This window comes from Parasteatoda tepidariorum, chromosome 10 (assembly GCF_982258835.1).
Source record: "Parasteatoda tepidariorum strain Cologne lab strain chromosome 10, Ptep-v5.0, whole genome shotgun sequence".
In the NCBI taxonomy this organism is placed as follows: Eukaryota; Metazoa; Arthropoda; class Arachnida; order Araneae; family Theridiidae; genus Parasteatoda; species Parasteatoda tepidariorum.
The window spans coordinates 22961996-22984890 of NC_141764.1; the positions used below are offsets into that span (position 1 = coordinate 22961996).

Here is a 22895-nt window from a genome sequence, read left to right on the forward strand (position 1 = left end):
TAAGTTTTAGAAGGTTAAAATTAGTTTTTGATTGGATGTAGGAGAAGTGTTTAAGTGCGCCAAAACCTATAAATTTGAAAATAGTTAAAATAGTACTTAAAACTCAAAATGCAATCTAATTTGCATTATTCTTTTTGTTACTGGTATTTTATTTTAGCTCAGCATCAATTGACATGCCACTATTTCTTGCATTTTAAGATAATTTTAATAAACTTTAAAATACGTAAAACTATAGACATATTACTTATTGACTACATGACTTTTTTACTTAAAAGCTCATAATAGTTTTAAAATATTAAGAAGACAAATTTGTTTTTTATTTATTATCTTTACTTTAAACTTACATTTATTATACAAGAATATATATATTTTTTCTCTTTACCTGTTATAGTTTATTTACCACTGTCTTAGCTATTTATTGTTAGTTAATATTGGATGATTTTACTGTACCTTTTTTATCACCACTTCTATCACTAACTATTTATAACTTAATTGTTTTTATTTAAATTTCTTTTAGATGCCCGAAATCACATTACATAATTGTTTAAGTAATAATTTAATACTGTATTTTAGTGTTATTATCAGTTTTTAAATTTTTTTAGTTTTACTGAAATAACATTTCTACAGAATCTAGTCATGATTGCACAGTTTTGTATAGGAAGGATTTTGACAGTAAAAAGCAAGATTTTTACTGTTCTGTCAAAATCTTTCTGATCTAAACTTCATCTATAAATTTTATATGATTATACCAAAAAGTCAAAAATCTTGCCAGAACTAGTTTTTTTTATTAAAGTTTAAGTTTTTTTTATTTGTTTGTTTATTTATTATTTTAAATGAAGTACAGAAGTATATTATCATAACTTTTTTGTATGCATATATATATATATATATATATATATATATATATATATATATATATATATATATATATATATATATATATATATTTATATATATTCTAAACTAAAGATTTTAGACTAAATTAGCTATATCTGAATATCTGACATGTTCTTAGTTGAAGTACTTAGTTAACTTGATGACAATTTAAATTTCTTAAAAAATGTAACTTATCTTTTTTTAAAGTATCAAATAAATATTTTTTAGTAGTAATAAAGATAAAAATCTTTCATTTTATAAAATTTTACATAAATAAATTTTTGTTGAATTGAGTTTTTTTACTGTTTTAATTTTTTATGAGCAAAATTAAAGGTTATTTGTTGTTTATTATTTTTGTAGCTTAAACTTCTTTCGCATTATACATGCATTATCTTATTATAAGTTTTAAACTTTATTTCATGTCTTACTTCAAAGAAAATTAATTTTTATTTAATCTTATTTAACTTTTTTTTGAATAATTTTCTAAAAGAAGTAAAGTGGAACTCCAATATAAGGAACAGCCTGCAGATTCATCAATAAGTCCACTATAGATGAATATATCCAAATTCTTTACGAAATTACTTTTTAGCACATGACAAATATATTGTTGGAAATAGTGATTATGATAGTTCATAATTTTTTTTATAGATTTTTAACTGGTTAAATATGAATTAAATATTTTAAAAAAATAGTTAATTTTTACATTCTATGAAAAAAGTTAGTGATTTTTGATTGACTACAATTCAATTTTAAGTGCAGTTCAGAAGTAGTAATAAGTCAATAATTTTATAGTTCGGTAAGCTTGGTTGGTCTTCGTTGTTTGCTAAATATTGTTAGTAAAATATTGTGTCACTAAAATTGAAATGATTGAGATGCTTTTTGATAATTTTGTACATAACTAAACGTAGCTAAAATTTTACTAAGCAAATTTAGGATCATTTTCTTCTTATTTTAATAATATAGCAATCACGTTATGTATTTATAATTTATTTGTAATGTAGTGTTACTTTTCAATTTATTTTATTATGCTTTGTTAAATTATTCATAAAAAGTTTTACTGATGTCAGTGTTTATAAGTTCGCAAGCATGAGTGAAGATCATGCAATAATTAGATTTGACCTGATGTCTTAATGTGAAGAAATTCCATCATTTGCAATCGCAACTCCTGCTGTTAAAAAAAATAAAAGTAGCTCTGAGAAAGTAATGCAAATCTGTGGTCCAGTTTAAGAGAACTACCAATTTTTCAGCTGTTCACTATAAGTGTATAAAATACCATTAGTTAGATATAAGCTCTGAAGGGAACACTAAAAAGTTTGCTATATCGCAAGTTCCTTATAGTGAGTTTTGACTGTATTTTAAAATTAATTTTAAACTTTATTTTATGCCTAACAGTAAAGTAAATTCAATTTATTTAAGGTTCTTACTCTTCTTTGGGAAGGCTGTATGAGTCCATTTGAGATCGAAGGTTTTATGAACGAACTATATTCTATGTCTCTCGTTCAGACTGAAAAGGGAAAAAATGGTGATTCCTACAAAATCCAAAGCATTTGTCTCGAGGCCTTAAAAGACATGTGCACGGAAGAGGAAGTAAGTGTCTAGTGTGAAAGTTTTAATAAATTCTTTTGTAAGTCTATTTTCTTATTTTTTTAAATATATATATATAATTCAGTGTTTTCATTACAGAAAAAAAATGAGAGAGAATTTCTCACCCTTTCTCAAAAACAGGGTGAGATCTCAAAAAGTTAAGTGAGATTTCTAAAAATTAAAAAAACGCGAATAGACTTGGAAAAAAAATATTTCTTTAATTATAATACATTTTTAACATCTTCTAATTTTTAAAGCATTGAATATTTTTGCTGCATCGTCATATGGAAAACGTTCTATATCTACTTTTTCATCACCTTTTCTCATTAGAATGGTCAAATGTTTATCAGGCATTTGTATACGATATTTTGTCTTAATTCGATTTTGAGTGCTAAATGACCTTGCAACAGATGCTGAACAATTCGGAATCACTTAGTAAATTTGTAGCATTGAAAAAAATGTAAACGTCTTACATGAAGAAATCTTACCTTCCGTGAACACGTGTTTGCAGAAAAATGTGTTCTGAAAGGTGTTCCGTCATTCGGGGGGGGGGGATTATTCTGCTGTTCGCGCCGGTTCTGAACTATACTGGTAAATAGGGAAGCTAGATAGCAGGGATCCATATTGAAAATAATGAAAGATCAAGGAAGAAAAGTGAAACGGATTTTATTCAAAATAGCAGAAGACGAATTTTTTTCCAAAATTCGCTCATTTTGAAATTGATTAATATAGTGCGCGATCTTCTCGCATTAATAATTTTTTAATGCGAGAAAAGAAAAAAATAAGTGAGATTCTCGCGCTGTAGTGGAAACACTGTAATACTTTGCAACTGGCATTTTCGTTTTTAAGCCATTGCTATTATAGCAAAAGTTCGACTCTCCTGAATCCAAAAGAATTAACAAATTCCGAATCGCAAAAAATTTTAAATGCTCGAGCTTTGAAAATCCTGGTTCTTTTTTTATTTGTTCATGGGAAATTTAACCTTTATAAATGTAAGAAAATAAGAGTAAGTTTTTTTTTTTTTTTTTAACAAAGTTTTGTTAGTGATTATAAAAGATTGTATAATAAATGTAACAATTGCAGAAAAAAAATATCAAATAACATATTTAAAAAAAAGTATTAATGAGGCACAAAAAAATAATTATGATTTTTTTTCAAATTTGCAATAGATTTCAAATTTGAAGTAAAACTATTTAGAATACAAGCCCATCAAAATTTACAATCAAATTTGTAAAGGTTATTACAGGGCTGATTGTGCTCCAGAAAAAATCCGGATTTCCAGAATTTTCGCTAACAGTGATCCGGAAGTTTCCGGAGATCGAAGATCCAGACGTTTCAAAAAATCATTGATCACAGAAGTTTCCGGAAATCAAATTTTCAAAGGTGGAACTTAAAAACACAGTTTATTTTATTTGTTTGTAAGGGAGAGCCAGAGAGATACTTTATAAGCTTATATCCATGATTAATTTTCATTTTTTATCAGTAAATAGTTATTATAATCATGAACTCAAGAAAGAAAGACATGTTTGTAAATTTTAATTACTTCTTCAGGTATATGTAAATGGTATAGGTATGGGTAAAATTTTAAATATTTTTTAAGTAAACCAAGAAACATTGAGAAAAAGGAAAAAAAACTTGCTTAAATATTTTTCTAGTTTTTCAATTTAAATTGTTTTTTTTTTTTTTTTTTTTTTTTTTTTTTTTTTTTTTCTTTAAGCAAGGAATTTTCCGGAATTTTGACTTGGGCTCACAATCACCCCTGTTATTATGAACAATTGATCTGTTTTGTTGAATTGTAATAGTATCTATGTTATTATATAGTCATATTGCAAATTAGTTTCGTTATGAAGTAAAATGTGTTTTGCCTACTATACTAGCTTTCTCATTCAGACGCTTTTCTCCTCCTTACCAAATTCAGCGATCAGAAGAAACAAATTGAAGATGAGAAAAATACTTAGATATGCTTTTAATCATCTTTGCGAATTTTTCAGGGTGGTCACCCATCTGAAAAATCTTGAGAATACCTGAAATTATGTGTTTTTTTTTAAATATTTTTATTCTGGATGAAACCTGGAAAAATCAGAGAATTTTAAAGTAAAACTGACCTATTTTTTCTCAATTTTCTTAATTTTACAATCCTTTATACCCACTTTTTCTAGGTACAGGTTTCTAGTTGAAAAAACAAATAACAAATCTAAACTAGAAGAAAGCATGTGGATAGATAAAAATATAAAAATATTTTAATTTCAAATTGGAAAAAAAAAAAAAAATGAAATTTGAAAAATTTTATCTATTTTTTTAATGGAATGCATAACAAAAAATTTGACAGTTTTGCTTTTGTAACATTCTTTTTTAAATACTTAATATCTCTGTTAATAATAGTGCTACTTCAAAACAAATAACATTATTTAATCATTTGACTTTAGATATTGGTTTAAAGAAAATATGATCAATAAATTTCGCAAAGAGCACTGTTTGCATAAAATACAGTGAAGTGGCTCTATATTTGAATGTAAAAATTGTTAAATTTCAAAACAGAAAGATAAGATATTGATGCAACGATATTAATGGCATGCAAAAACTACTTAAACACATTGCAGTATTGAAGTAACCCGTTGAAATATTTTACATTCAATAAAAACAATATATTTTACGAGCTAAACATATTATTTTCTCCACATCCATCTTAATTTTTTTAATTAAAATTTTGAAAGAGAAAAAGCAAATTCTGACTTAGTTGTCCAACTAATTTAACTTTTTCATGGTTGTATACTAAAAAAATTACATTTTAAATAAAATACTTTAGAATAATGACACTTTTCTTGGGGGTTAAATACCCATTCTATACTTTGTGAGGGGGGAAAAACATGACATAGAAATTTAAAAAATTTTTCCTGAAATAATCAGGGGAATTTTAAACCTAATTTGAGTGACCACCCTGTTTTCTACAAATGGATTGTTGTGAGCTATTTATATATCCTCTTTCCCTTCAGAAAAAGTAAAATATAAAGTTTGTTTAGCCGTTAGTATGTGAGAGAGATTGCAGTCTTTCTATTAGAATTTCTCTAGATTTTTTTTTCCTCACAAAACTATACCCAGACAATTCTGCAGTCAATATTATTTTTAGTATTGTTTTAGATTTTAGAAACATTTATTTCAAAAAAAAATTTTTTTTTTCATTCATTTGTTTTTGTCAGTTTTTACAAAATTAAAGTAAAATTTTGAATAATCTTAAAACAAACTTATAGTATTAGCCAATTATTGATTCGAAATTAGTAACCAAATAATTTTTATTTCTTTAAAGTTTTAAGAAAAAATCTTGCCTTGGGCCAAAAATGATCAAGTATCTTTGCTCACAATCTAATAAAACAAATATATCTTACCTTTTTTTTTCTTTCTTTTATTTGGGTATCATGTTATCAAATAATATAAAAGCATCAGAAGCTTGTTAAGAGCAAAAATTATTAAGAAAAAAGTTACTAACCTTTTTAGAAAATAAGGGAAAATGGCTCTTAAAGATTATTGTTATGTTTAAAGTATAGTAATTAAACTAACATAAAAGTAGAGTTATAATATTAATCAATGAGGTAAGTTTTTATTGTTAAATCCAAAGTTAAAATAATATGTAAACTAATTTTTTCCATTCATCTGTATTGTACTGAGTAATAATTTTTCATTTGCAGATAATAGAACGACACCAGATATTTGTAAACAAAGTAATGAAAAAATGGGTAATTGATGATACAATTGATTTTTCATTGTTAGATGATAAAGACTACATACCTTACACTATTAGTTATCATTTATATAAGGCTGAGAGGTGTGATTTGCTGGAAAAAGTTTATTTTGACTTGAATTTTCTGGAACAGAAAATTCGTAGATTGGATCCTGATTATTTATTTCTGGATTTTCAAAATTATGGAGAATTCTTTCCAAACGTGAGTTTGCATTTTATTTATTTATTTGAAAAGTTTATAACAATGTAAAATATGTTGGAATTTAAAAAAAGTTAGGTATTAATATAATTTCTGTCCTTTTATCTAAAATTTACAAGCTATGATTATTCATATTTCAAAATGCTAAGACCAACTTGCTTTCTAATTAAAAACATACTAATGCAGAGTATTTTTAAATGAGTTCTTATTTGTGCTAACTTTCAAGAACTGGCATTTTTTTTTCTTTCTGGGGAGTAAAAGTAGTGGAGCTGAGAGAAAATTTATTATGTTTTATTTATAAAATGAAATTTCTTAGAACTGGTATTTTTTTGTAAAACCTGCTATAGATATAGCTAGAAACATTTCATATACTTTATTTAGATGATCTGATATATAAATCTTAGATATTATGTGCCTATTTTGCCTAGGGGTGATACTATTATGAAGTGATTGACTACTAGGACTTAATAAATTAAGGGAGCGGCCCCAAATATGCTAATTAATTACTGCAGAGAATATTTTGTGTTACGAAATCAGACACAAAAATGTACTTTCTGTGAATAAACATACCTTTTATTTTTCAACAAATTTGGATTTTAGATCTTCAAAATATCTTATTTAGCCGCAATCTGGAAAATATGAACCGAATAGCTTGTTTAAGTAAGCAGTCGAAAGTTTGGACCCCTCAAAAGTTAATTTTATTTTTTATTTATTTCACCATATTTCGAAAACTTTTTAAGTAAATTGAAACATTTTTACATGCAATTTAAAAATTCATCTAGCCAAAATTAATTACATGCAATAAAAATTTTATTATAGGTTTTTATTTATTTAATAACAGTTAAAAAAAAAATAAGAAAATTAATTGTAAGGTATACAAATTTTTACATAATATTAAAGAGTATAATTTAAAATGGCAAAATACAAACTTTTAACAAAATCAGTAGAGAGAAATTAAAAAGCCAGATCCAAAAATATATTTCAAATTAGATACCAGAGAAATCTAATTTAAAATATAATTTTGGGTGTGAATTCGTAACTCTAAATATCATATGCATGCTTTATCTGCATTAATTTAATAGCATATTTGAAGCCACCCCTTTAAAGATCCTATCATTAGATCAAAAGTTTTCCATATAGATTTATTTTCATGACCTATATTTTTAATTTTTGTTCTCTTTAACTTGAAACTTTTTCTGCAATAAAATTTCTATTTTTTGCTTTTTTATTTATTTGTTTCAAAATTTTCTTTTAAATACAGTCTATTTTATATTTTTTGCTTTTTTTACTCCAAGTAATTGCTTCAGGTGCAAAGAAAAGAAAGGCTTTTTTTTTTGTTTCGACCATAAGAGTTTTTGTTTTAGGCTAATTACTGGAAAAATCTTTCATCTATGACATACTTTTCAATAAGTTCTGCTGTTTGCTTTGCCCATTTCTTCCCAAATCAAAATGTTTCAATACTATTTAGTAAAGTAATATTAAATGTGCATGGGAATTGGCAAATGGGACATATATTTTTAGGGGGAGCACTGTGCAATATATGCCTATATATGGTTTTTGTTTATTTAATTCTAAATTTCTGTTAAAATAGTCCAAAAATAATAAATGTTTGTATTGTTTTAGATTTGCAATATTTCTTTGAAGGATTTTTTTTAATTTGGTTACGCAATTTCTAATTGACCATTAGAAAATAAATAACTTCATAATTCATAAACTTTAATGATTCTTTAATTGTTGTATAGACTTTTAAATTGTGTAATTTTTTTAGTGGGCAACCACTTAAATTACAAAGTTTCCTTTTATAAAAGTTCTGAAAAGTTAATATTTTATCAAGCAATCCTTATATATTATTATTATTATAAGCATCATATATTATATTATATATATATATATTATAAGCTTATTTATACTAATGAATTTCTTTAAAATATCATTGATGTACAATTTAATTGATTCTTATTTTTCAGAAAGATGACATTGAGATGTTTAAATCATTTTTACATCGCTATGCTAATGAAATATGTTCTGTAGAAAGTGACATTGTCCAGTTAGCTCTTTTTGAACCAAATAATTCTGCTGTTTATCAAAAAGCTAAAATAATAGCGCAGAAAAAAGGCAAGCCTTATTATGATTGGTTGTAAGTGGACATACTTTTGTATTATTTTGTTGTTATGTGTACATTGTATTTCTTCTAAAATAAAGATAATTTAATATGTGTTCATATTGAATCTAAATATTTTATTTAAGTACTAAAGGCTTATATTGAATATAAATATTTTATTTAAGTACTAAAGGCTTTGCTTCTGCTCATTATCACTTTTGATAATATTTAGACAGTTTTAAGATGTAAAATTTTGGAAATAAATCTGAGCTTAGAAGAAATTCTTTGGTGTTTGAATGTCTCTGCTGATGATGAAAATAAATATTAAAAAAATGTCCTGTATTATTTGTCTAATTATTATATTAATCCTATATTATTTGTCTGTTGTATTATTTGTCTCTAAGATGTTATTTCTCAAATTAGTATTTTCTTTTTTCAAAATTTGTTTTCAGTAATAAAGAAGAGAGTAAAATGAATTTATTTAATTTCCGTCGCATGCAAGTAGAGAAATTGTCGCACACAACTTACAATTCCAATGCTTCCCTCCTGGCTGTTGTTGGAGACAAGGCTCTGGTAAGTAATACTACTTTTTATTCTAATTAATAGTTTACTTTTATTGTAATTACTGTTTACTTTAATTGTAATTGAAAAATTTGTTATGGTGTATTTAGTAATTTATTCATTACACAGTTTTGTATTTTATAATTTTTATTTATTTTGTACTACTTGTAAACTAAGCACTGTTCAGGCTAAGAAAATGAACATAATGAATTTAAACAATATGTATTTGCAGTTTTTGAATGATTAAATAATGTTTTCAAATTAGTACTTTTTTCGATCTATTTTCAATTAAAAAATTTGGTTATAATGAAACAGAGCAACATGTTACTTAAAGATAAAAAGAGTTTTATTAATTCAAGCAAGCCTTATACTTAAGAAGATGCTATATTGCGAGCGATCCCCTTCGAAACAATTTCTCTTTTACCCTTATGTGTAATTTAAGGTTATCTAAAAATGATTTAAGGTAAATCTAGAGTAAACCAAGTTTCACTTGCTGGAAAAGTTTTTTTTTTTTTTTTTTTTTTTTTTTGCAAAATGCAAACTAATTATGGCAGAATTACTTATGATTAAGCAGTGGGGCACTTATTTTACAATTTAATTAAGATAATCTTGAGGTCTAAATATTTATTTTGTTCGTATTCGTTTGATCCATAGTATGGAACTTTTATTCTAAGTTGATGTGTCGAGTTATTACAATCGATGCATCCACTTAGTATAATGATACAGTGGTTGAATCGGAACTGTATCAATTTTTTTTACGTATCAGTCGCATAGCACACAGCACCATCTATCAGAAATACTTTTCACATTACTCCCCCGATAAATTCTCAGCTCATTGCAAATTATGAACAGTTCAAAACATTAATCAAAATTTCATTTCCAAATGTGAAGTAACAATATTTTTAAACAGAAATTAGATGTTTACATTTTCATATTCTGAAGAAAAAAAAATTAATCATATGAAACTTCATGATTTACAATAGGTTTATCTGAACTCAATTTTTCTCTACTTAAAATTTCGAATTATCAATGGAAATGAAACATTATCTGCCATGGAAAGTTTCTCTGGCGGTATCGTATCCTCTTAAATATTTCAATTATAGGAACATTTCAACTGAGCAAACTTGACATTTTCAACAGTCACATTTCCATATCTGGAAATAATCATTGTGGTGACTGTTGATATCAAGTATTTAATGCTTTCAAATGGAGACTGTATTATTATTAATGTATTAATTCAACTTTTGACACTTAACTCTCATTAGTTTTAATTTGTTTTTTATGAATTGATTTAATTGGTCTATATTTTTCAAACAGTGGTCAGTCTCATACTTCAAAAAAAAAAAAAGAAAATCAAATTTTAAATTCTGTTTCTTAATTTAATTTTTTTTAGATAATATCTACTGAGACCTCTGAGGTTGTGCAAGAGCTATGTGGCCATTCAAGTACTGTAAACTATTGTGCTTTTGATCACAAAAACCTGAAAATAGTTACTGCGTCTGATGATAAGACTGTTAAAGTCTTTGCAATCAATCCTATTGCAGGTAAATAAATTTTCATTTAAATTTCTGAATTATTTAAATTTCTGAATTGTGAAAAGTAAATAGAGTCCAATGAAAGCTGTACTAATGTTAAATAATAAGAAAGTTATTATGTTGAAAAATATCTTTAAAATTTTGATAGTTTCGAAATGTTTCTATTATTTTTCTTTTTATAAATTGAATTTCTGTGCTTAAAATAAGTAACATTAATAGTCAATGCTCAATTATTACCACTCTGATTTGTACTTAAAATACATAATACTATGCATTTAGAGCAATGCTGCAAAATGCAGCAGGGTTAATGATGAACCTCAAAGAAATGAGCTAGTGAAGGCACACATTAATTATAACATATATTGTGGATATATGTTATAATTAATGTGTTGTTTTAATATATATTAATTATAACACACATTAATTATGTATATCATTGGTGAGTTTTTAAATATAGACAAAGCTCAGAATGCATATTTACAAAAATGGACAAAGTTTGGAATGCTTGTTTATGAAAATGAGCATAGCATTTCATTCCTTTTTTCAAACTTTTTTTATGAGTATTTTTCTTTTTTTAAAGAGTAAATTTATGAGTCCAAATAAAGTCATAATGTGATTTTATCCTTTTGCTTTAATCAATTGATATATTTTGTTAAATTAGTTTTGTTTTGAAAATACTTTAAAAGTAAACAGTTGTTTTTACAAAGTTGTTACAGATGCTGTGAATTTATAATAGTAGCTGTAAATTTATGTTGTAGGAATTCAAAGTACTCAAATTCACTTAAGTGCAGTAGTTGGAATTATTTTTGTAGTTTTAACAACTGCAACTTTATTACAAATATAGTTAACTACTGCTACAACTAATTTTTCTTTAAATGTAGTAATTACAAGCTATTTTTGAAATGTAGTTACTACTTCACTACTTTTTTAGAAAACCATAATCTATTATTATACTTATTAAATATTATAAATAAAAATGTGTAAAATTGCAATTTATCATCCAATCTGTTAATTTGTTTAGTTATTAAAAGTAATAATACTAAAACAATTGCGTTATAAAAAGTACTATACTTCAAAAATTCAATTGCTGAGCAACTATTAAACCGATTCCCGTCAAATTTTGTATTTTGTAACGTAAAATTACTTTCTTTAAAATGATGTAAAAAATCGTATACCTTACAATTCAGAATTTTATTAAATAAAATTAGAAAAAGTAATACATATTTACTTGTTATGTGGAATTTTGTTTGGGTGAAGGAATTTTAAAATTGTGTGCAAATTTTTTTTAATTTGCTTAAAAAGTTCTCGAGACATAGAGAAATACGCCAAAAGTAAAATAAACTTATGGAGTCCAACCCTTGGACTGCTCTCCTGACCAAATTATGGGTACCATACAGTGTTTTCACTACAGCGCGAGAACGCGAGAATCTCGCATATTTTTTTCTTTTCTCGCATTAAAAATTGATTACCGCGAGAAATTCGCGCATTCTATAAATCGATTTCAAAATTCGCGAATTTCTCGTATTTTGGAAAAAGCTACAAATTACGCCATTTAGAATAAAATCCGTTTCACTTTTCTTGCTGGATCTTTCATTATTTTCAACATTTGCCCCATTATCTAGCTTCCCTATATACCAGTATTGTTCAGAACCTTTTCGAACAGCAGAACACAACCACGGAACCCCTTTCAGAACACATTTGTCTGCAACCACGCGTTTACCGTAAATCTCACTTAACTTTTTAAAATCTCACCCTGTGTTTGAGAAAGGGTGAGAAATTCTCACCCATTTTTTTTCTATGATCAAAACACTGCCATATTTCTCAGATTGCGGCTATACCTTATATTTTGGTGATCAGAAATTCGAATCCGTCAACAACAAAAAAAAGAAAAAAGGAATGCTTATTCAGAGAATTTCAGTTTTTATGTCTGATTCTGTAACGTAAAATATCATCTGCACCAATTAATTAACATATTGGAAGTCAACTCCTTGAACAATGAAGATTGAGTCCTGGAACATAAAGATCCGATCATTAGATTAAAAGTTATTCAGGGTGTTCCTTTTTTTTTTTTGGTACACTGTACCTAAGTGTTAAATGTTTCTAATAAGATTTCAGTTAAAAAGACTGGCTGGTCTTTTTTGAATAAAGTCAGCCATGCTGCCTTTCTTGCAACTTTAATGGTGATGAAATATCTGTTTCTTCTTAATTCAAACTATATTTATTGATGTTATAACTGTTCTCTTCGATTAATTTAATTTATATCTTTTTATGTATTTTCTTAGGCTTCCAGAGCAAGAAAAGATTGTCTTTAAAATCAAGCCCTAGTCAGGAAAACGGTATAGAATCTCCTGTTGATAAATCTGTGTACACATTTTTGTCGCATGATTCTAGAGTCCTTTGCTGTGCCTTCTCAAACAGTGATACTCACATAATCTCAAGTGATGAAGGTGGATTGATATTTGTAAGTCATGTATCTTCAAATTTTTTCTTAATTTCTTTGAGGGACTTAATTGTTTACCTTAATATCTTCTTTCTAGGTTTGGGAGTTATTATCTAGTGAAGCTAGATTCATCCTGCATTATAAGCATAAAATTTCCGCTGCTTCTAGTTGCAAGTTTGTTGCATTTAGCCCTGATGATTCTGTATTTGCCGCAACTGTTGGAGATACTGTTCATCTTTATAATTTTGAGACTGGCCACTTAACCAAAATGTTATTTCATGATGGCATCTTCGTACAACAGTTTTGTTTCGTTGGCCAAGAATTTCTTATATCTGCACATGACAATACCTTATCAAAATGGAATCTTTCTTCATCAGAGAGAGTTGAAATTAATGACGGTTGGAAGAGGAATGATTTGATTGCTAGCTGCTGCGTATGTGCCAATAGCATCTTGTTGGCTTGTGGCACATCATCTGCTGAAGTTATAATAATAGATCTCCGTTACCAGAAAATTGTTGACTTTTTGCTTGGCCACTGCGATGAGGTTGTCTCTGTTTCATTTTCCAAAGATGATTCTAGGCTGCTGACTGGATCTTTAAACCGATATATCATTTATGATACTTCAACAATCAGAAATACACCATTCACCGCCTTCGAAAACAATTTAAGTGTTCGAAAGATGGCTGAAGAGATATTTATTGCTTCATCTGATTATTTCAACCATGTAGAGGTTAGTTACATTTTTATTTTCTTCAATATTTCACTTATTTATTTTTAAAATTATTGTACAGTTGTAAACATTCAGATGTAAAATATTAAATTTTGTCTTGCCTTGAATAACTAAGCACTCTCTTACGAATTTCTGCCTCACCATAAGAGGGCATTGTAATCACTGACAATAGTTCTGCAATCACTTATGTGGCAGGCAATGGATTGAACTGGATGGCTTATTGGAAGGCCCTAATTTGTACCATCATATTGTTTTACTATTATTAAATTTGTTTGTCATTAAATATGGTTTCTTTATTCAATTCACCCATTCGCCACTGAATCATTCTGCAATACACTGTTCTAATGGACTATCCACTTTTGCCAGTTTAAAAATTGGAAATGTTGCCATAAAGCTTTAGTATTGCAATTATAAATTTTATTTATTTATATATATATATATATATATATATATATATATATATATATATATATATATATATATATATATATATATATATATATATATATATATATATATATATATATATATATATATATATATATATACAGTGAAACCTCCTGTTATGGACACTCCTGCAAAACGGACGCCTCTCAATACGGGCATATTGTTAATTCCCCGGGAATCTTCTATGAATAAACCATTACGTACATTCTCCGCAAAGCGGACACTCCCGTAACCGGACGCGGACAGTCATTTTGATCCTGAAATGTTGTTTTTTATCTCTACAAACTGGACACTACTTTTTCTAAATAAATTACAAGCTAAAAAAATGCAACTTTTCACCATTTTTAAAGCATGTAAATAAAACTTTTTGCCTTATCCATAACTAAAAATATTTGTTAAGCTATTTCACCACCAAAAAATCAATCTTTCTCCTGTCACCTTGCCTTATCTTTGTAAAGAAAGGAGAGAAAATGGTACTGCACTCCTGAAATAATTCTGACATCTTTTGATCTTTTCATCTGGACCACACAGGTTATGAGACCCCTCAAGTTGAAATGACTTCTCTCAATGCTTCTTCCCCATTGAAAATTTCTTTCATTTTCTTATCAATTTGAAGACTGTATTTAACAGAACTGGGGTAAAAAAAAGAGAACAGAAGTACAATCTTTGAGGTGTTTATATAAATGAAACATTTATTTAGACACTTGATGATCAATTGTGAATAATCATCTCCATAGGTCCTCATGACTTACAGGTATGCATTACTTTTTTTTCTGTGAATCATGGGAGGTTTATTTTCCAAGAAGGTATTACCCATGTTCCCTATCAAATCATAAGTAGGTGTAAGGGCATGTGAACCTAATAATTGAAACGGACTGAGGACAGTACGCTCCTATTTGGTATTATATGTCTAACTTGAGTATCTATGCTAATAGGAAAATTATATTTATTTATCTGTAGCTACATCCAGAATTATGTATTTATATCAAACTTTTTTATATATTCTTTTTAATCTTTCTTATTGTTTAAATAAATATTCGTGTAGATATTTACAGTATCCTTGTAGATATTATTTAATTATTTATACATCTTTAAGAATATTCTAGAAACAATTTACGGTGTTAAATTTCGCTATTGGGGTACCCTTCCCGTAAACGGACAACTCTCATAAACGGACAAATTTTTTGGTCCCATGAATGTCCGCTTAACGGAGGTTTCACTGTATATATATATATATATATATATATATATATATACAGGGTGGCCACCCACCTGGAAAACCTTGAAAACCTGGAATTATCAGGGAATTTTTTTATACTGGAAAAAACCTGGAAATATCAGGGAAATTTGGATAAAAACCTGGAAAAATCAGGGATTTTTAAAGAAAAGCTGGAAATTTTTCTTTGATGATTTTTCAAATTTCACTAATTTAAATTATTTGCTAATTTTCTTAATTTAAATTATTTCATCCATTATAAACCCACTTTTTTTTAACGGAAATGTATCGCCAAACAGTTGAAATATCATCAACTTAGCGATACTTTGCTTGCATCAAAATTTGCTCCATTATAGTTCTGTTAAACAAGAATGCCATATAAAATTCTTCCACGGTTGCTAAACAAATGTGCAAACTTTTGGCCGCTATGGGAATTTAGGAAAATTTAGGTAAGATTCTGGTGGAAAAAGGGAATTAGGATATTAGCTTCTGTTTTTAAATTCTGTCCTTGGGCTAAATCCATTTATGGCTCAAGTTTGTTCCGATACTTTGGTGGTTATTTTTTTTCTCTATTTTGACAAAATGTTTTTGTATTTTTAACTTTATAAAATTCTCCAAAAATTAGTTGGTTATAATTTTATGATAATAGATTTTATATCGCACTCTTTTTCTGAAAGCTTTTCTACTCCTATTCAAAGAAATCTGTGAATTATTTTTTCTGAGCAAACCAACCAATCACACATTTTTTTACAATCACTAACAGCAATGTTTGTCGACAAATTTTTACAATTGTTGCATTAATGCTAATTTTTTCTATTTCATTTTAACCTCTTATAACATATTTTAATTTTAAACAAAAAAGGCTCCTTTGTTGGTCAATATATGATTTTTGATTCAAAATTTTGTGCCAAAACATTAAAAAATAAATAAAAAAATCTTGAAAATTGTCAAAATAAATTATTTTTTTCAAGATGATATGTTAAAAAAATAACATTTTGAATAAAATATTTTATAATATAGACACTTTTCTTGTACACATCCTATACTTTATAAGAAAAAAGAAACAAAAACCTGGAAATCTTAAGATTTTTATCTGGAAAACCTGGAAAAATCAGGGAAATTTGAAATCTGATTTGAGTGGCCACCCTGATATATATTTAAGAAAAATAAAAGTATTTACCATGCTGTTATTTCAACATTGAGTTTATATTTAATTATCTAAAGTTAAAAAAAAGTTTCTAACAGATTCTCAGTGTTATTTAGCATTAGCATAGAATCAGTTGAGTTAAAAAACAGTATTAAAAAAATTTTTTTTAGAAAAAAGTTGCAAAATAAAAAATAAAAAAAATTTTGAAAAATTTTTTTGAAAGTAGTTTTCTTGCAAAAGATTTTATTTTTCAGTTGTAGCAAAGTTTTTGCTCAGTTATTTGATATTCAGTATAATAAATTTGATTTAAAATTATTTTAACCACTGTAATTAACTAATTCAAATGTGTTTGATAGCCTTGATAATGACTGTGGTGTTAAGTGTCAGTTAAATCAAAAGTAATTTTGCAGACTGAAATATTTTCATTCTGTTTTTTTACCACTTCTTGAAAAAAAATCTTTAGCAAAACATTAATAAAGTTAACACAGCAATAGTATAGAATGTGTGGAACTGGGAACATTATTAGATGAAGTTATAGAAATATATTTGTAAAAATTTTTAAATTGTTAATATTATATAGAATTTTAGGATTTTTTATAAGATAAAGATTCAAAAAGATTGAAAATAAATTTTAAAAAATGTGAAAAAGTTCTTGTCTGTAATTGTATGAAATACTCAAGGTGTTTCTTTATTGCTGCCTTTAATATATATTTTTATTAGTACGTTTTAAACAATGGTATACTTCAAAACAAATCAAATGACATAGGATTAAATCTGAAAACTTTATGCAGTTTAAAGTGACGGAAAATACAGTAGAGTATATTTTCTTTTTCCCTAAATCTATTTAACACTTATGCATAAAAATGGTTGCTAAATGTCTTATAATATGCAGTTGAAGTTGTTAAAAGCAAAATAAAACTTGTTTTAGCTGTAATTATCTCCATTGATGTTGTTGCTGCGCTATGCCTCTTTAGTTGTTCTGACCTGCTTCAAAATTATATTGTTCAAATTATTACAACTTCTAATTATTCAATATCTGTTTTAACTTTCAAAACTGATATAATTCTTAGCAAGTGGCCGGGATAGCCTGGTTCGTAGGGCACTGTGTCTATGTCCAAGAGCTCGTGGGTTCGATCCCCGCCGGCCGAAGACTCCCTGTGTAGTAAATGGTGACTGGTGCACATTAAATCTGTCGATTCACAAAGCCCTTCATGTTCCCATAACAAATCAATACCTCTGGGGGTACTGATCCAGGAGTTTCTTTGTCTCCTGGATGGGTTCAAAATTGCAAGACTGCGCATTTTGCAATCAACCTTTGCGCAATTGCAAGGTTGAACATTAGTAGTCATAAACCCAAAATTGGGTCGGCTGTTCAACGACAGATATAATATAATATAATTCATAGTACTCATAATGTAGTATAATTCATAGGTCTGGGGTTACTGATCCAGGAGTTTCCTTGTCTTCTGGATGGGTTCGGCTACGGAGTTGAACATTAGTAACATAAACCCAAAATTGGGTCGGCTGTTCAACGACAGATATAATATAATATAATTCATACCAAACATTTTTGAGTGATAGAGCTTTAATCCTTTTTCAATTCATTATTGTGTTGTTTGAAACTGCTAGATATTTTTTGAACTATGTTGCTCTAATCCTGTTCCAATTCTTTCTTCTTTTAAACTTCTGAATACTAATAGTGTTTTTGGAAAATTGTTCAATATCTGTGTCAACTTGATCCATTGCAAGCATTTTTGCATTATGAGACTGTTATCCTACTCCAATTCATCCCCCCGTTTGAAACTGCTAATCATTTTTTTCATCATCTTCCATGTATGAGTTTTTTCACAATAGTGCTCTGATACTGTTCCGTGCCAATTTATTTTTGGTGTGTTTAAAATAGTCATTTTTATATACTTCCACTTGCTCTAAAACAGCAAAATTGTACTAAACTTTCGTTTCCGTTATAAAAGTGTTGAGAAATATTAGTTGATGAGTTTGCATATGAGAAACTGTTTACCCATATTTGAAAAAAAGTTGATTTCTGATTATGATTTCAGCTTGAGAATCATTATTCCGCATAGTCTCAATACATTTCTTTTCTTCAGGTAAGAAAAAGTGAAGTAAATGAGTTAGTTTTCCAGTCTGACCCTGAAGAGTCCGATATCTCAGCATGCTCAATATCTTATGATTGCTCAGAAATTGTTTATGGGATGAAAAATGGACACTTGAAGGTAAGTCTTAAAAATTTAAGTTTGTTTTGCACAAAGTATCTTTATTAAATATTCAATGGCATAATTATTAACCCATTAATTTTCAATTCTACAGTAATATTTTGCATACTTATATCTAATGTTAAATAGGGTGAAATCAATTGGAAAATTGGTAAAGTAATTCCTGCTTGAAAACATTTACTTTTATTTGGAAGAAAAATTGCAGAACTTAAATCAGAATTTCAGAAATTATTGTCATCTAATATAGTGCAAGATTCCAAGAATAGAATTAGTATAAAATAACATTTTTCATCTTTCTATTGCCAAAAGAAATAATTTCCAGTAGGATATTAAAATGTTTCTTTATCTAATAATTGAATTAATGTGCAATTAAATATGCTAATGCACTATCCTAATAGCTTGAAGATTTGACCTCAAATATGCTTATTAATTTCTGAATGCATTGTTTTAAGTCATGAAATCAGACACTAAAATGTAGTTTTACTAAATAAATTTATCCTTTTTCCTACGCATTTGAATTTTTGACCCTCAGAAGATTAATCAATGATCAATGACCCAAACAGCATAAAAACAGAAGTAGACAACCGAATAAAAATGGCAAACAAGTGTTTCTTTGGACTAAAAAAGCAATTAAGATCAAGCCTAATCAGTCGAAAAACCGAAATTAAAATTTATAAGACTCTTATTCTACATGTATTGCTCTATGCAAGTGAATCATGGACACTAAATGCAGATACTCAGCGTACTCTTGGTGTTTTTGAAAGGAAAATCCTTAGAAATATTTTTGGCCCAGTACAGGAAAGAGGCTGTTTGCGAATCAGATACAACTTTGAATTATATAGACTCTATGGACAGCCACAGATAGTGCAGGTCATCCGAAGCAATAGATTAAGATGGCTTGGCCATATCTGGAGAGGTCCAGAAAACAATGCAGTACGAATCGCCACCTTTTAAAATCATTCTGGATCTCGAGCCAGAGGATGACCTCCAACTAGATGGCTGGATGGCACTACTAAAGATCTCAAAGTAATAAAGATTAACAACTGGAAAAAAGTCGCCATGGATAGGAGGCTACGCATGGTTGAGGCAGCCAAGGCCTGTAAGGGGCTGTCGTGCTAAAGAAGAAGAAGAAAGATTAATACAGTAGTTTTTATCTCCAATCAATCTGTAAAATATGGTCTCTATAGTTTTGTCAGGAGAGTGGTCGCAAATTTATAACTTTAACTTCTTACCTATTCTGCCATATCTTTAAAACTTTTTGGTCGATCAAAAAACTTACAAACATTTTTAAAACTCGTTTATGCTAAGTTAACTTCATATTAAATTCATTTTTTTAGATTATTATTGTTATAGGTATATTAGCTTTTACCTCATTTTAAATTATGTAATTTTAAAATATAACGTTTGATAGTAAATGAAAAGTCAAACTAAATGAAAGTTATTAAAGTTTTTATTTTTTTGCACTGTACATTGAATGATTCTTCGTTTCCTTTTTTGTTCACAAATAATGATTGGTTTTTGCTTGCAGATTATTAATTTAGCTACTAATGCTTCAAGATCATTATCCCCTTCTCATTTAAAACAAGTTAATTACATACTACATTCTAAAACTGATCTCACATTTTTTTCATGCTCAGAGGATACAACTATTAAAGTAAGTTTCTTTATCTTTTGTCCCCTTTCACTATAATTCAAATCATTTATATTTTAATTTTGTTCACATTGAAAATAATCATTATTTTGTTATGTAATTGTTTTAAAGGTTTGGAGAAATGGATCTCAATCTCTCATTTTAAAGGGTCACACTCAATCTGTTACAATGTGTGTGGCTTTCAAAACCGCAGATAAATTGCTGTCATGTTCCAAAGATGGTAGTTTAAGGGTTAGTATTATTATTATTTTTGAAGTAATAGACCAGGTCAATCCCTAAATGTTGCTGCAAAAAGTTTATTAATAGGCCGTCTTTTTTAACCTTTCAGATTTCAAATCGAATTTTTATTTTATTGTTATCGTTTTTTAATATGTAGTAAAAATCCAGTATTTCGAAAATTAAAACGATCAACTGTTTTTAAATTGAAATGAATTTTATGTTATTCTGTACCTTAGGAAGTACAAGATATTAATATTATTTTTTCTTTTAGTTGTTATTTTTTCTTTTAATTTATAATTCTTACAATTTTAAAACTATTAGGTTCAATTTGAGTTGCAATGTTGTAAACAAAGAAAGAGAACTAATTCTTAAATTAAATTTATTTTTTATAATTTTTTAATACTTTGGAAAATTGAAAATGTTATGTTATTATCTGTTCTTTTAATTTATAATTATTGGTATCTTTAAACTATTAAATGAAATGAATAAAGTGTCTGCATAGAATTGCAATGTGATTTCAAAACTTTTTTATCATCAAAACATCGTTTTTATTTTTCTCAGAGAAACTAAAGCAATGTCCTTTTTCTACTACATTCACTAATCCAAATTAGTCAATCAAAGTTTCCTGCAAAAAAAAAAAAAAGACCTGGACTTACTGCATTGGCTAAAGAATATAATTTACTGTGGGCTGAAATTTTTTAAAGTCATGAAATAATTATAGCTGAAAAGGTAGCAATGATCACGGAAATAGGGAAAAAAACAATTAAAAAATTGTGAACGTTGAATTCCTTTCAATACATTCCAAGAATAAAGTTAAAACTTTAAGCAACAAAAGAACATGAAAAAACATGAGGAGGAAATATGAAAAGAGTGAAGTGACCTGACAATCCAGATGCTCTTTCAGTTCGTATTCTTAAGTGATTTTGATATGCTTCTGTGTCAACTCCTCGGGTGCAATGTTAATCACTTATTCATTTTTTCTGTATACGAAGCTATGTGTCACTTTCAAATATTTTGAATTTTTTCTCTGGTCAATACAACTTTCAATTATGTAAGTTTTACTATAAGACTTAAAGGTGCAATGTTAATCACTTATTCATTTTTTCTGTATACGAAGCTATGTGTCACTTTCAAATATTTTGAATTTTTTCTCTGGTCAATACAACTTTCAATTATGTAAGTTTTACTATAAGACTTAAAGGTAATTGTTATTTTAGTTATATTATATGTTATATTTTGGTTACAGTATAATAATTTTATTTTCAAATGATATTATTTGTTCTCTTTAAAACATGCAAAATATATTTTTTTTATATATATATAGGTATGGGACACAAACTCTGGTCAGTTATGCTTACCACGCATTGAAGGTCACGGCAACCAGGTTATAACTTTCTGTGATATATCACGTGATGAAAAACTTCTTGCTTCAGCTTGTGTTGACAATACGGTGAAGGTATGGATTGTAATAATAACATTACTTTTTTCAGAACAAGTATTATTTGTATTGACCAAGAGTCCAGAATGAATCCTCATTCCGTTGCTTCTCTTAACAGAAGGTTTCTGCCCATTTTAAAAGTCAAGATATTTTTTACAAAAAAAAGTGCTCAAAAGTTAAGACATGAAAAGTGACAACTTTTTATGGATTTTGAGCTGAAGTTGGTTACCGGAATCGTAAAAAAAAAATAATAATACTACAGTACAGAACCCGTTATCCGGAAATCGGAAAACCAAAAAACCGGAAGGAAATATAATAAATTTTCCTGCCATTTAAAAAAAAAAAAATTTGTTTTCCTCATAAGATTTTAGGATTTTTCTTTTTTTCTTGAAAGATGTTTACCTTACCATCATTTTGGAAATAATCATTAGTGTATAACTTCATCGTTTTTTCTTCTTTTTAAGATTATTTCCAAATATATATATTTTTTTAGTTGGATTTAACTATAAAAAAACGGCTTTTTGTAGCGATTCAGAAAACCGGAAAAATCAGTTATCCGGAATAGCGATGGTCCCGATCGTTCCGGATAATTGGTTCCCTACTGTATTAAATTGCAAACAATATCAATTGTTACATTTTTGCCAAGGATTTGTTATTAATTAGGAAGATACCAAACTTAAATACTTCATGAATTTGCTTCAATTTTCATTCTTGCTGTAGGATGTACAAAAAATTATGAAACTCAAATTTTCTTTTCTCATTTCAGAACCAATAATGTAGT

The 22895-nt window shown here is 27.5% G+C and overlaps 1 protein-coding gene across 3 annotated transcripts in view; it reads left to right on the forward strand.

The window, feature by feature from the left end:
* The window catches only part of LOC107449760 (apoptotic protease-activating factor 1), a 39148-nt gene that overhangs the window by 10680 nt on the left and 5573 nt on the right, over positions 1-22895 (forward strand). For all 3 annotated transcript variants that reach the window (XM_087154111.1, XM_043055867.3, XM_087154112.1), the window contains exons 5-15: positions 2293-2463; positions 6144-6398; positions 8363-8532; positions 8949-9069; positions 10451-10601; positions 12875-13053; positions 13130-13762; positions 18681-18806; positions 20335-20460; positions 20569-20688; positions 22001-22132. In XM_087154111.1, the coding sequence (XP_087010237.1) occupies positions 2293-2463; positions 6144-6398; positions 8363-8532; positions 8949-9069; positions 10451-10601; positions 12875-13053; positions 13130-13762; positions 18681-18806; positions 20335-20460; positions 20569-20688; positions 22001-22132 (2184 nt within the window). The remainder of the gene's footprint in view (positions 1-2292; positions 2464-6143; positions 6399-8362; positions 8533-8948; positions 9070-10450; positions 10602-12874; positions 13054-13129; positions 13763-18680; positions 18807-20334; positions 20461-20568; positions 20689-22000; positions 22133-22895) is intronic.